At 30.8% G+C, this 17,003-nt stretch overlaps 1 protein-coding gene across 1 annotated transcript in view; it reads left to right on the forward strand.

Annotated features, from left to right (window-relative positions):
* Positions 1-17,003, forward strand: part of capt (adenylyl cyclase-associated protein 1) — a 130,010-nt gene that overhangs the window by 27,522 nt on the left and 85,485 nt on the right. Inside the window, exon 3 of the mRNA XM_085807460.1 lies at positions 7,746-7,841. Within this exon, the coding sequence (XP_085663586.1) occupies positions 7,746-7,841 (96 nt within the window). The remainder of the gene's footprint in view (positions 1-7,745; positions 7,842-17,003) is intronic.

The raw sequence follows: 17,003 nt of genomic DNA on the forward strand, positions 1-17,003 counted from the left end.
CTTTGCCTGATTTTGCATTATTCTTAATTTATGGACATGAGTGTAAAATGAGTCAAAAACTGTGTTGTGTGGAAGCCTATTTTATTTTTATTTATTTATTTGAAATTGAAACCACGGTTCTGTGAAAAAATTGTTTAGTCATGCAATCTTTTTGAAACTAAACATTACAACTATCATTACAACTATCATGAATCTACTACCAAAATGCACTTTAACTAACGATAATTGCATATTAATTTATTGACTACTATATCTTTTTGTTATAATATCCAGAATATGTTTTTAGAACTGGAAAAGAGAATTATATTTAGAATTGAAAGAGTATGAATTTCACAAATTTTTCGCATTTTGCAAAATATTTAAGAATTAATAAAGCACTACTGAAATAAAATATGAAAAGATATTAAAACACAAAGTAAATGGTAACAAATGACCCAAAATATAAAAGAAATTTGCTTTTTTATAATACTTATTTCATCAATTATTTTTTATTTGTCCCCAAATTGATTTCTTTCTCAATGTATTTTTGCTCCAAAAATGAATATCATCAAATCATACGATTGGTATCTTTGACAGTTACATGAAAGATATTCTCACATTTGTATTAATTACAATGGTTTCCCATGTATAATGTGGATATGAGCCAGTTCCGCATATGAAGTCCTTGTTTGAAGCTTTACTCCTCTTGGGCACAGAGCCGTCAAATACACAAGAGTATTAATTACGAGATTAACATCACTTTAAATGTAAATCACAATAGTAAGCATTGATTGCTATTGATGCCCATTAAAACATATAATATTATGATAATTATCTCAAAAGGTGATGCGCCCACCAACGGCCAAGCAGTAAAATTGCTGAACACGGGTATTTCGGTTCGAATCCCAGCGAACGGGCTGGCTGCATGCACGTTTTCATGATTTTTCCATTGTGTAACATGTATAGAAACCATTTTCTCTTAGACAGTTCTCCATGAAGGCATCCCTCCTTATTCAGATAGCCTTCGAGCACTTTTTCAAGTAAACCAAACCAAAGAGAAATATATCAAACGAAGCATAGCTATTTAATTTTAAATAGTTCTATTTTGTTCTTAGGCTGTGAAATCATTCGAGTGGACGTGAAGGAAGGATACCATAAAAACTGCACATAAAATGTTAATAAAATGTGAAAACTGATTTCAAGAAATACATGCATATATTGACCTTTTTAGTAAAACCCCAAGCATAAGTACTAACTAATGAATTTTAAAATAAATGGTAATGAGTACCTAATTTAACATAGCTCATCAGTCCTTAGTCATAAATAACATCTACTAGTGTCCGAGCAGTAACATCACTGAACACTAGTAGTTTGATCTGGAATTGAGTTTTCCCACTTGTAACGTGAATATGAGCCATTTTTCTTTAAATAGTCTTCCAAGAAGGCATCCCTTTCCATACACAGAGAGCCCTCCTTTGTTTTAATTAACTGCACTCGTAAATAACAAATTGATATCCCATCCAAAGTCCTCCATGAAAGTTAAAGTTGTCTATTTTTATCTGAGCATCTAATTGTATCATTTCAAATCTTGATATAGACAAATAATCGGAAATCCTTATTTCCTGTTTCGAAATTTTTTGCATCACCCAGATCGCCATCATATTTTTTCCACCTTCACATAATGCTTGTGACGATGTTATAAAAAGCTGTTTACATTTTTTCCACTAACAACTATTTTTCATAAATATTTACTCTTACTTACTGAGAATTTTATGTCCCAACCGTTTCAAAATTTGGAAATAAACACATCTTCATAACAGTAAAATATTCATAATCAAATATCATTTGGACCTTTTTATTCAATAACAGTTTTCAGTAAAACGGAAGTATTTTGCTTAGGGTAAAAATACATTTTCATGCGATTTCATGTACTTTCAGTACTTTATTTTATCAACGCCAAAAAGCGATTTAATCAAATACGATGTTATTTGCGAATGATTTTCATATCATGCCAAGGAAGTTTCTCAGTAGTTCATTTTAGACGAGAAATCAGAAGAGTAAGATGAATTTTTCTTTAAGGAAACACACCATGTCCTCATATTGCAATAATAAAATGTCCATACTTCACATTCACATAACTAAATGAATTTAGATACAAACAATAAATGACATATTATTTTGAAATGGAATTACAAGATTTGATTGAAGTAACTCTTTTTGTGAACTGTTATAATAATTTTAAAAAATACAGTATTTTTAATCAATGCCCACAGCTAAAGCAAAAATTATATCAAATTTCTCTGTTTTTACAGTCATTGTGAGATACCTGTTTAAGTATTTATTCCATGTTAAAAGAAGGTATTTGTAAATTAGGTGATGCTGAATTCTTTAAAAGTTGTTCATGGGTTCTGTGCAAATTACATTTACTTTTGCAGAAGAAAATTTGTGTCACAAATTTTTCACATACAGAAAGGTTTGCGTTGAAGGCTTTCCAGTATTTTCCAGTTTCGGCACGAAAATCGCCCTCAGGTCGGCAGATGGTGCGGCTGGATTTGATGTTTTTATTTATGACTCTCCCATTGTAACATCTTTCTCTGACGATCGCTGTTTCCCCACTACCAATTAAGCGCGACAGGAGGTCGGAGGGAACGACAGTACAGACGATTTCGAGGCGGAAAACGTAAGGCAGAAAAAATCGTTTGAAACGCTTTAAGATTCACCAAAAGCTGGCAAAATAATCCGTGTTTGACGATTTGGAAAGCCATCTTTTAATACGGAAAAATCCGTTTGTAATGCTGAGAGGGTTAAAAAATAAATTACGAAACAGATTGAATGTAGCTGTAGACTTGAGGATATAACTCTCATCTTTTGAACCTATTTAAAAAAATTACGTTCTTCGAAACAAGTATGAGGATCTCATTAAATTTTATAAAAATATTTGATTATGATAAGAAAATAAATTGATTTTTATAATTTTGTGTTTTTATTAAAACCATTTATTAGTAAACGAAATATGACAAAATAGTAGATGAATATGAAACTGAACAAACACATACGCATATATATATATATATATATATGTTACAGCAAGTTTATAATTTCAGGGAGCTTATAATCTGGCATGACATTTAGGTGTATTTGAATGTAATTTGTCTCATTACATGGTCACCTTGTAAAATTTATGACGCAAATAAAATAACACACTCGCAATAACAAATTTCATGAAATACGATCATTTTTACAAAGGGGTACAATTTAGCATGATGTACTACCAAATGGTACGCGAACAAAAAAAAGGTTGGGAAACGCTGGATTAAAAAATCAAATATATGATCGGCATTAAAACCAATTTTTAATGTGACAATACATTTTTCTGCTAATAATACCTAAGCTTAAGAAAGTGACAGAAAGCTTTGTTTCATCTGTAACCATGCAGTAATGGAAAAGTAAATTTGCAAAAGGAGAACTAATTTTGAAAGCTGCATGAACAGGAAGTTTTTTTTTTAAGCAAGATCTGTGAAAAATTCAGGAGAGCCCTCATGATTCTAACAGTAAGGCCTTCCAAATGCTATCCTATAGCTAGATAGGGGAAATGACAGAACTCTTTTTTATTTTCTTTCACTTAAAGGGTGAGTGAGAAGAAACAGAAGACCTTGTTGGCCTAATTCATGTGTTGATGAATTATCAGCTATCATGTTTTCATTCGGCTATCTCTGTAGAGACATTAGGTTTTTCAGAGGAGAAAATATGAAAAATCTGCTATGCTGTCACTGGGATACTAACCACAGGCCTTCTGACTGCTAGTCTGACCCTGCTATCACTGACACCATGACAGCCCTCGAAGAAGAATGAGATAATTTCTTATAACCAACACAGATATACAACAGCTGATTTTAAAATTTTATTGTAATAAAGCCTGGAAAAACTTCTGAGTTTTATTAATCTTCTTTTATTTGAAGAGAAATTGAATTTTTCAGAGAGCTACAGTAAAATATTAATTATGAATTTCAAATTTAAGCATATCAATTATTTATATATATTATTATTATTATTTTTAATTTAATTTTAGTACTTTTACAAAGTTTAAACTTTATAAGCTAGTAGGTCCTTCCATAAAAACTTGTATATTTTGACTAATAGGCAAATCGCTATTTATTTTATTTTCTATATCGACATTACCAATCCATTGTCTATAGTTTTTATTATACCTTAATGTGTTTCTTCAAGCGGACACGTCGGAAAATTGGAACAGAGAATTGAAACTAAAGATTTTGGTAAAGTTTTTTCAATTAATTTATAAAAAGTGTTTCGTATCCAGTTTCAATTGTCTGTTTCGGCGAAATGCCATTTGGAGTTAGCTTGATTCGAAAGTCATTAAAAATAACTTTCCCTGAAGAGCCATAATGAAATTCAAATTAGGCTAATCTACCATTTACCGCTTTTTAGTTTTATATTTTTGCTTTAATCATTTGCTGCACTTTAATTCTTATGTTTAAAATATGCCTTACTTTGATTAGCATATTGCTTACAATTAGTATTTAATTTTATTTGTAAATATTCAAGTGTTTGTATTATTTTATCTTTATTATACATTTCATTGCACCTTATTTTACTTATGTTAATATTTTCACGGAACCACTGTATCTAAGAAACTTTTTAGCGTACGAACTATCTTTATCAATGTAAATTATTTCATATTTCTGGGAATAAAATAAATAAAATAGAAATAATTTAGAATAGTTAAAAATATCACTGATTTTAGTGTATATACTTTAAGAAACAAATAAGTAAAAGCTACAGAAAAGAAAAAAAAAAAATTATTTGTTTAGCTTAAATATAAGGAGGGAAAAACTGTGCAAAAACAAAAGGCACATACATGTATTGAAATTATCTCCTCTAAATTAATAGCCTCTGTACTGCTGACAAATTGTTACATGACATACATACAACATTATTCATGAATAGTTGATTGTTACTAGACTGATACAGGCATAGCACATTTCTATGAAATAATTTGTTGCAATTCCTAATTTAAGTTTCAAATACTTTTATATTTAGATATTTGTATATTTAGTATGAAGATTACTCTATGATAAAACATTTTAAATATAAATGATGTACAAGGAGTACATCATTTATAATTAAAATGACTAAATTTACCTGTTATGTGTTCACATACATATATGCTGATATGTTGGTATTAGCGTATGTATGGGCATCCAAGAACTCTGTTGTAAGCCCAGAAACCTGACACATTTTTAAATTTCTGATAAATCAAAATTACTGAAATATTTTTATCAGAAAGGAGTTTTTAAAATTTTGCTAAATTTCTTGTGATTTTGACATAAATTAGCCTGATCAACAAAAATGTGAAGCTCATGAGACCCATTAGAGCATGAGTAATTGAGAACATTGAACCATGGTAGTTCCACCTGGCTTCGAATACTGATGAACAAACTGACAGTACTCACCTTTTTGTTACTTCTCCCCTCCATGTGTAACATTAATACAAGTTATTTTCTTGAAGAAAAAGGCATTCTTTTCCTTAGGCAGAGAATCCTCATATGTTTTGAGTAAAATATGAATATAATGGGACGAACTTTGCAAATTTGCACTTAATATTAGAAAAATTGAGATATTACTGTGTCAAGTTTTTAAGTTTTATTTTCAAATCTAAATATCATCTATTATATAGATTGTAATCGTGTACTAACTTAGCAGCATGGCATGAAACTAAAAAATATTTCTAAGGCATTTTGTTTTGTCACAGATATATTTAAGCATAATGTTTTCATCTCTTTAATATATTTGTATGCACATGTAAGAATAAAGAACAGTAGAACCCAGATGCATGTAAACCATTCAGATTATATCAGTCAACATTGTAATACTGAAATATTTATAAAACATCATTAAAATTGTGTGTTCAATTAAGAGTTGTTAATAATTCGACATTTTAACCTGCAACAAGAAATGACTTTCAGTTGATTAATAATTTTACAGAAAAATGTTAAATTTTTAATTAAAATTGAAATTTGATGGATTAAAATGAGATAGTTATCAGAATATTTCTAAATAAACAAATCAGCAATTCTTCTGAAAATTAAAATATTATTGTTGTATAGAATTTAGAAATTGAAAGAAAATATTAATAAATTCATTTTTTTGTGAAATTTTTAATGATTATTCGATATAAATCACAATATTATGCATTTCATTTGAAGCAATTAGACATCAAACAGTGATCAACAATTTTTTGTTATTCATAATCAATAAATGAAGCAAACAAATGTTCATGATTGTACACAACTGATTTCGGACATCATTTTTAATGTCTTATTTCTGTCTATTTAGAGTGTATGTCTCAATATCACTGTTAGATGCATTTTCTTATTATTTGATAAATTAAATAGGTACATAAGTGACAAATACATAACTTTTAAACATAACAGAAGTAAATATCTTTTATGTTTATTTCTGACCCAGTTTAATAACATTTACCTGTTCAGTTTACAGAAAAAATTCTTGGTCATTTTTTTTTCAGTAAATATAAGTGAAGAAATCATTTTTTAAAATGATATTGATATTTTATTTTGTTCAACTATTACTGCTCAAAACAGTGTTCTGTATTTATAAATGTGATAATAAAAATCATAAAACAAAAATGAAAATCTAATAGAGGAATAAATGAAGTAACAAATGTAAGGTTTTGTAGAAAATGGCATTTTATATTATAATAGATGAGAAAATGCTGTTTTTGCAGGCATAGAAATTGTGATCAATAATTCCTGGTTTTTAGTATAGTTCGACCACCTCATCCACGACCATGAGCACAAACACGCATGTGCTATTCGGACTGATTTATTCTCAAAATAGAGTGGAAGGATGGGGACTTTCTTTCCCTAGAGCATATAAATTCTCTCTTTCCTGAGGTCTTTGCGTGACCTTTCACATCGCAGCAAGTAATAACGCCCCTTTTGGATGAGTCTATGTGTTTTGGCAGAATGCCAACCAACGATGCGTTTGAGATGGTCGAACTATATATGATTCTGCTGAACAAGAAAACTCAGTCTTGAGAAAGATTTTTACAGAACACAAGATAAAGGATTTTCTATTCTACCGCTGCCATAAATGAGAGGGGAAAGGGAGGGCCAACCCTGTACACTTTTCGGCACTAAACAGTTCGTCTACTAGGAGACTGGAAAATGAGTGGGGGGAGGAAATTATTTCTGCTGCAAGGCAAAATCATCTTGGGACGCACTCAGAGTTGGAAATAAGGCCCTCTTACAGGACAAAGGTTGGAAATTTTCTTCCAAGTTTGGTCTCTTTTTTTACTCAGGGTGTAAAACGGGCAATGGGTTAATATGGTGTAAAAAATGTAATTTAAGTGAACTAGTAGTGTAGAAGTTTTTCTTTCTTGTTTTCTATTCAATTTCAAGGACGTGATTTTAATAAAATAATGCCAAAAATTTAGACATAATTTCAGTTTGGGGATTTATTAATGTAAGTTAATCATCTTTGTATTTTAGAAATGCGTGCAATTAAATAGATAACCAGATTTCTTTAAATTCTAATGTGGAATCCGAAGATTTTTAAAACATTTTATATGATCAGTCTAAAGTGACAGTATTGTAATACAGTTTTGGTTTAATTTCTTTCATAAATCAGTAACATCCCTCAGTGCCCTTTTTATGTACACTCTGAATGAATAATTATTTTTTCCCAAAAGTGTTATCATAAGTGCTGAAGTTTCATAATTTTTTTAGCCCTATGTGTTAGAGGAATTTGAAAAAATCATCGAGGGAGTTGTAGACGAATTTACTGCAGCTGCCAAAGTCTTAGGAGAGCCAATAACTACATTGGTAAGTTTTTTTCATTTGAATTTATTTAAAGTTACTTGTTGTTCTGTTATATGTAAATTAGTATTTATTTTGCCTGTAGCTTTCTCAGGATGAGATTCATCATTTGAGATTTGAAAAGCCTTTTTAAACCTTTAAAGGGCACTGGTATATAAATTATACCAGATGTTTGTCAATTTTTTAACCTAAAAATTTTTTTAAATGCTAATTTTTCTACACCAAAAGCTGTAATCGTAAGATTCTAGTGTTTCCTTTGGATTCTAAATGGCAGCATTACCCTGTGAATACTCAATATTTTGCAGTTATGAAATTAATATACCTTGTTCCAAGGTATCATATTTGAGGATTCATAAATTCTATTGGAGGAAGAGAAAAAATTCAAAATCTGCAAATATATGACATACACATGCTGAATCTTACATATTTACTGCATTTCAGTCAGATCTGATAATTAAAAGATTATTTGCCTATGTGTTAGATTTTAAGACTGCAGCAATTCTACAAGGAGCTACCATGCAAACTGGATCAGACAAACAACATGCTACTAACTTTCAGCTCTTACTAACTGTGCCAATATCCAATACTCGCAAATCATGCTAATTATAATTTTGTTTGTCATTTGAACCTAAGCTGCTGGGCATAAAATTTGCATACACCTTAGGACTAAGCAAATTAATTAACATAAAAATAACTGTTCGTAAAATTTAATTAAATGTCGCTAAACATCTTTAAAATTTGTGCGGCGTGTTTTAAGTGTAAAATAAAATTTTTTAAGAAATTTTTACAGTTAATGGTAGTTACTTGAAAAATATTTTGAGGTTTCTTTTATTCTCGAATTTGTTTTATAATTATGATTGATCACAATAGATAACACCTAGAGATCTGCTTCATTCTTAAAATGGCATTACAAAAGTGAAGTTAGGGCATAAATAATTTTTTTTAAATGATTCAGTCCTATTTCTTGGTAGGTTCTTAATATTTTTCATTGATAGTCCTTAAAAATACTTAATTTCCATATGTAGAAATGTGTACAAACTCTGTAAAATAAATGTTTAAAGCTAGAAAAGTAAACATTTCTCTTTTTTTTTCCCCTTCGTTTGTAAACTAATTCAAAAAAAGAAAAAAAAAAAAAACTTTCTGGTAATAAAATGCTAGTAGGTAATAATGGAATATTAAATTGTGTACTTGAAATAATTATATGTGTTATGTAACATGATTATCTGTTAATATTTATATTACATAATCTTGGTATTCTCTCAAAAAGCACCTGTTACATATCTATAGCAGGTTCTCGAGAGAATCTTAATATGATTAGTTCGGTCTTTTAGCTTCTATTAACTAATATTAAGAACTGCTGATGTTTTTTTAAAGGAAAAAAAATTCATTCATAAGAAGCTTTGCCAAGAGTATAGCTGTAAGTGATTAGTAGCAATTTTTCTGTAATATGTTGCAAGCTGTTTTATGACCTGTATTGAGACACTGCAAAATTCCATTTTTTGAAAGCATGTTTGGGGTTGCATAATGCTTTACTTCATGTTGTCTCAATCAAATCCATGTATCTCACAATTTAGACATATGTAGAATCATATCCTGGTAATATTGATCAAATCCATGTACCTCACAACTTAGACATATGTAGAATCATACCCTGGTAATATTGATAACAATGAATGCGTGTAAAGTTAGATTGCACATTCAGTCAGATAACATTTTAACTGCTTGAATTAATACCAATCTGGGCTGTCTTATCATATGTTAGTGCCCACGGTGGCCATTTAAGCTATTTATAGCCATAATAATCCATTTATCATTTGACGCCACTAGATTGTTGCCAAATATAAATGCAGCAACAGTCTGGTTATATTTATACTTGTAGTATTATTAAAAAACAGCCTAACAGGATGCTAGTGTTTGTTTAAGCTTGCTGCCTTAGATTCAAGCTGTATTACAGTTTATGTTGAGGAACTGCAAATTTCATTTTTTAGCAACATCATGTGTGTTTCTTCGTGTTGTCACGATCAAATCGATCTATATAACTTATCAGACATATGTAGGATTATACACTGGCAGTATTGATGGCCAAACAAGTGTGATTGCACATTCATTATGTTAGCTATTAAACTGAAATGAGCCAAGCTCCTTGGATATTGATATATTGGCATAGCTTTCTCAAACATTTTTCAAGTGTTTTTATAAATTATAGTGTTCTGAAGACAACTTTTCTCTTGCCTCCTTCAAAAACAATATTTAGTACATGTTACTACAAGTATACTTATATATTTTTAAAATATAATTAATTAAAATTAGTTTAATTTTATATTAATACTAATAAACTAAGTTGACAGAAGAAAATTTTAAATCTGAGATAAGCACATACATTAAATTCAATTTGACATGTTGCTTTTATTTGTGTAACACAAATATGTGTAGCGAAACTGAATTATTTTTAAAGTACCATTGTTCAGTTCACTATAATCCACTTTCATCACTAATTAGGTCCAGAAATTAATAGTACCTTCTGCTTGGAATTCCGTTTTACATCTAGTATCATTAGAGAGTTCAATTGATTTTTCTCTTTTATTCGGTGACAGATTATTTTCAAATTTGCATTGGAAAGGATCAAGAACCCATGAAAAATTATTTTACTGATCTCTTGGAAAATAAGCTTGAAACTGTGACTTCAGAGTTTCGATGTACATGTCATTCCATAATTCATTTCCAGTAACAATATTATTTTCTTGAATATTTCATAAATGCTGAGAATTTCTGTTTCAGACAAATAACCCAAATGTCAAGTTTCTTCTCAAACTGCTTTACTTACTTTCTCATCGGCGATGAGAATACTTAAAGAATTACATTGTAAATAAAGATTTAGTATATTTAGTTTTGAGAATACATCCGAAAGATATGCCAGTGTAGTTAGCCACTTGTCATCAGCCAGAAATGATGTAAAATCTTGTTAATTTCGTCTAGGACATTTTTGCAAATCTTGGAGGATCACATGCACAGGCCACAGTTTGACAAACATTGGTATATGGCTTTTTATTTTTAGCAAGCGGAAATGAAATTTTTCATAACCTGAATAAGTATTTATTGCTAGCAGTCACAAGTTTCTTAAAATATTGTTTTTCTCTAGATTTTGACAGCCATTCAAAATATTCTTTTAGTTTATTGGCATATGAACGATGCCTGGATTTATGGTGCCTCTTTACTATTGAAAGTTTGATACTCTCCATTGCCAAAACAATGTTGCCAATTAAACACTTTGTTCATCAAATTAAATGCCTTCATCATATTTTCTTTTTCACATCTTTGTTGTCTCTTTCTGGTTGCTAAATCCTCCTTGAAGAGACTTTTTAGCATTGCCCTCTGCATTTTTGTTGAACCATTTATTCATGGATAAAAATATTTTTTCCCTAAAAATATGAATAAAATAGGATCTCTTATAGTAATAATTCAAATAAATAACCTTAGTTGAGTAAAACAATATGCAATATTACACTGTTTTTTGTGATGTATTCATGCAATAAATAAAAAAAAACTGACTATCCTAGAAGTGTTATCACTGCACTATAGTCTCTTTAAAATAGGAACTTTGATATAATATTCTGCATGCGACTTCCGTCATAACCAAGGGAATGACAGCTGCACCAGATGGGTTGAATTGCATAATATTTTCACGGTACATCTGTGTTATAGTGGCTTCCAATCATATTTGGCGATTTTAGGTTTACGTCACAATCTCGGCTATAATTTCACCCAGCTCATGAAGCGCAAGTATAAAAATAAATGACACATTATATAACAATAACAATAATACATATTGTTACATGTGTATAGAATTCTTATTATTTCTTATTATTTTATCACAAGTAATTGTTCCAGTCAACTGTAGCACTTTCACACATGTCAAGCTGTTTGTTACATGATTTCATGGAGGTCAACTTCTCTGCCCAAGAATACATAAATCTATTAGCAGTGATGAGCTATATTCTGGAATCACTGAAACAATTTCCAGCACAAAGGCCGTTCTGTTTGCAATTTTTAACTTTACGCCTCCAAATGGTTTCATTGTTAACATAAAGTTTCATGTTGCAGCCATTTTTGCTTACTCGTTTGTCAAGTAAGACCTCTTTTTTTGGAAAAATGATATGGCATCTACATCATTACTTGGTAAATTAAAAATTGTTAACTTCTTATCACACACACACACACAGAAACTAACAAACATACACACACCAAAAAAATGCAATTAATATATTTTTTAATAAACTCATACAAGTTCAAAAACCTCATCAATAATGAATAATTTAAGAACACGTAGTGAAAGCCAAAATGCGACATGGTGCTAATATAGAATTATGTGGCAAAATATAAGAACACGCAGCCAGTGTTAAAATACGGTCACATGGCGAGGTATAAGAATACGCAGCCAGTTTTTGGCAAGATATTTTGGTTCATTGGCGATTCAATCTCGTGGTCCAGTATACCATTTTCCCTCTACTCTATTTCCATTTAATAGGTTTGGTTCATGAAAAGCATGTGAATGAAGGCTGACTCAATCTCAAATGACTTAAAGTAAGTACTGAGTGATTTAAAATGTTATTTGTTATGATTTAAAATGGGAATTGATGGAATCGCCTATGAAGTGCGTATTTTAAGGTAAAGACAATAGTCACATTAGTGGCACTGACCGTATTCTCAGCATACCTGTGTGGCTTAGCAAGTTACTAGCTGCGTATTTCTGGCATATTTTGGCACATTTTTCGCATATTTCTCAAACAGTTAAATAACAAAAAACTGCAATGCAAAATTGCTATTATACTATAGTTAGTGGTATTTTTCTATATATAAATACAATTTACAACTTGACTTCGCTAATATTCTGATTTTCTAATAGCCCTGTGCAAAAAATGTAATCAATTAAATAATGGAAAGCTAGTAATGTTTCTTTAAATGTATGTATCTGAATTTCTATGATCCCAACACTTCATTTTGCGATCCCATTTGTGGTCTGACACACAATTAAGGAATTTTGTATTAGTACAATCATTTTGGCATAGTTTGGTGGTTTTTTGCAGCAGTAAAAGAATGACAGTTTACATGTGCAAAAATTTACGAAATGCACACACATTATTAGGTCATACGAAAAGTTCTACAGTTTTTTATATTGAATACAAATAAAGTAGAATACAAAATCTGAGACCATTACTTGTTGGTAGATTTAAGAATTTCTGGATATTAGATCATCAGTTTAACTCTAGTATGGTGGCATGTAGAAATTATAAAATATTATACTTAGAGTACAGTCAAAAGTCTTTAATCCAGACTCGTCGGAACTTTGGTGATTCCAGATTATAGATCATCATTTTAAATCTGGTAAGATGGCATGCAGAAATTATTTTTAAAAAAATGAAACCGTAATTTATGAAATAAAGAGCAATTATGATCTAAAGGGTATCAAAATTTACAAAAAAAAAAAAAAAAAAAAAAAAAACTTAATATTTATTTGTTTACTTTATTAAACATTTCTTTCAGTGCGTGCATGCATAAAGCATACATTATGCTTAGTCGAAATCAGAAAATTGCAGCCAGAAACTATTTGTGTGTTCGTGATATTTATAATGACGAGGAATTTGATTTAAATCATATCAAAGACGGAGTACATCGAGATGAAATACTACATTTAGTAAGGAATTATAAGCCGAATAAAATCAAAACACCTGCTCTGAAGATAAGAATAGTGCTGACGGATCAACTTCGAGTTCATTGCGCCCCCCCCCAACCGCAGAGCAGCGTGAAATTGATAAACAGATTTCGGAATGAATGTTAGAGAAACGAAGGATATGCCTTTATCCATTTTTTGCAGCAATTCCACTTTTTGTTTGATGGACATCGAAACATGCTTTCACTTTGTAGATCCTTTCGCAGCTCCAGAATTGGAAATTCTTTTTGACATAATCGAAAGTTCAAGCTTACTTTTATAAAATTGCTTTAACAGTCTGCAAAAAATAATAAGCCAGATCCAATTAGAAGATTAAGGAACAACACAATCTGCAACATTAACTGAAATAAATAATTAGATAATTTTAGCTTACCTTATACCATCCGTTATGCATTAAATGCACATGCGTAAACGCATATGCACAAGTGTAAATGCATTATGCATTTACGCATGCGCAAAAAGTTTGTAGCTTTGAGGTTCGCGTTATGGACGTCCGGATTAAAGACTTTTGGCTGTATTATATGATACTTAAGCCTATTTCCTGCACATGCTTAAGGCTCATCCGAGTCGCAAATAAATAAATTGCCAAAACAGCTTTCGATTTATCCAGGGCTGGCACTAGACATTTTGAAGCCCAGTGCAGTCTCTGTGTGTCCTAATTATGCTCTGAATTTTGTGTTACGGGGTCTTCCCTAAATACTAAAAGGTTTTGCCATCTCTTAATTTTTTTTGCTTTCTGCTTGCTTTTCTGAATTCTAAACATTTTGCCTTTCATAAATTCTGCTGCCCAGTATGTCACACTGCCTCTGGCACTAGTCCTGGGATCAGTTATTCTCATTTCAAATAGCACTAAGTGTAATCTTTTGGCCTGTGAGTATCATTTACAAAATCTATTTTTTGCATATGGAAAGAAATTACTGTTAAATTTCTTCTCATCAATACACTCAAGACTTCACACAGTTGGCTGAAGTCTGTAATGTCCACCAAGCATAATGCCAACCTAAAAGTTTACCATACTCTTTGGCATTCAATTACTAATATTTTTTAAAAAAATGTTTAGATATCACTGTGCAAGTCATTTCTCAAGTTCGCATGTGTTGATAGCCATGCAGTAATGAAAGCAAAAAAAATAATGATTTGCTAGGTTGATGTCGGGGAAATAAATTACTCAGTAGGTGTAAAATCAACAATGTGTTGATGTAGAATGTTTCAGTTTGAAATGTATGCCAAGCAAAAAGGCGGCTACCGTGCTAGATTATTTTTCTTGCAGATTTATGCTAATAAATGACTGTTTCTTCGGTATGTTATTTAGTGCCAAAGTAAAATTAAGAATCAGGATTCCTCATATATATATATATATATATATATTTGTGTGTGTGTGTGTGTGTGAAAAGTATCAAATGCACAGGCATAAATCATACAAAGAAAAATGTCTTAGAAAAAAGTCATAAGGCTGCATGGAGGTCCAGATTTTAAATCTTTTTGATAGAGTCGTAAAGTGGCATGAAGCGATGAAAATCCAAGGGAGGCTCTTGTGAATGTGGGAGGTGACACAAAACATCCCACCCGTACTGGATAAGACTGACATACATCGAAATGTGCATCCGAGCAGTAATAATTGGTCACTTCTAAAATTTTCTTAAATTTCTGCTAATAAAGCTCCCATTTTGTTAACAGTATTTTATTAAATTTCTCTGATTTGGTGGCAACAGCTCAAAGTATAGGGATTTTTTTGTTTTACACTATACAAAGAATTACTTTTTAAGGATGCGAATTCCCTCTTCTTGATAGAGGTTCTTTTGTTTTACCCCATCATCTTATTCTTGTAACATAACATTGCATTGTGTCCACTTCGCATCTCCAGTAATCAGCTGTTTCAAAAAAGGAACTTCTTTGTTTCCTTTCAGGAAAGAATTGCATGCCAGCATTTGAGTAAGCGTATTCTATTCTGCTCTGTTTGAACAATAGGATACCCATACATGATAATAGTTTACATATGCAGTCTTCTTCAAATGATGAGGTACTGTACTTTGGGAGTGTTAAACATGTCTATTAGCCCCTGAAGTGTATAAGGTGAATTTTTAGCTATAGTTTCTTTTACCCTTTTGCACTTGTATTTATATTTAGAAAGACTTCCAGCCAATTCAGAACTGAAAGCATTTTTATGGAAAAATTTATAGGTTTTGTGCAATTATCAGGAATTTGTAGTCTTTCAGTTTTATCGTCAGAAGTAAAATCAATTCTCTATATCAATCGATATTGATATAGTTCCTTCTTTTTTCCGTTATATCCATCTTCCCTGCTGCTTGAATTTATTGATAAACATCCTGTTTTTCTGTTACTACAATAACACTGTCACTGCTGGAATCGCTTTCATCTTTATAACCATCTATGTCACATTTTCCACCACAACATAATTCTTTATTCTTATGCGAGTCCATTTAAAATTCGTCATTACTACTTTCTAACTCATTTATAATTTTACCTTCTAAATGTCCATGAGCATTTTCTAGAGAGTGAAAAGTGTTAAATTATGATATTTGCTGTAGAGAAAATCCAGAAGAAACCACAATGTTGTCTTGTTCAGCGGTCGTCAACCCTTAGAATTTCACAGACCACTGCATATAAAATTTTATATTTGGCGGACCACTTATATGAATTAAAAAAGAATAAAAAAACCCCTTAAATCAGACCTTAAAAACAACATATTACAGTACAAATTCCGTAATCCGGACTTCCATTATCCGGAATGATCTTTAATCTGGACCTCAAAACCACAAACTTTTTTTTTTATACAGAATGTGCATGAGCGTGATGTATGCTTTGTGCATGCGCGTAACATATGCTTTACGCATGCGCGCGTTGAAAGAAATGTTTAATAAGGTAAATAAATAAATATTAAGTTTTTTTTTTTTTTGTAAATTTTGATACCCTTTAGATCATAATTGCTCTTTGTTTCATAAATTATGATTTCATATTTTTAATTCTATAATTTCTGCATGCCATTGTACCAGATTTAAATTGATGATCTATAATCCAGAAAAACCCCTAATCCGGAATCGCCAAAGTCCCGATGAGTCCGGATTACAGACTTTGTAGTGTAATACACAAAAACAATATTCAACTTCCCAATACATGCAATTCTAATTTTCATTTGTTAATATAGTATTCTATAATATTCGAAACATTTGGTGTTCAGCAGCATCCCTTTATGGAAATCAGGTCATCAGGAGCATGCCTTTATCAGGGCTATGCCCCTGACTAACAATTAAAACACTATTAACATTTCACTAATACACATATTCCATTCTAAAAAGTACAAAAATCTTACCTTCTTGTACAGAAAGCTTCACATTTCTATATCACTGAAAAGAAACTTCACGAAAAGCAAGAACAAACTGGCAAACGCAAAGCAATATCAATAAACTGAAAGTTTTATG

Source organism: Stegodyphus dumicola, chromosome X1 (assembly GCF_044657685.1).
Source record: "Stegodyphus dumicola isolate Sdum_Otavi_A_Nest chromosome X1, ASM4465768v1".
Taxonomy (NCBI): Eukaryota; Metazoa; Arthropoda; class Arachnida; order Araneae; family Eresidae; genus Stegodyphus; species Stegodyphus dumicola.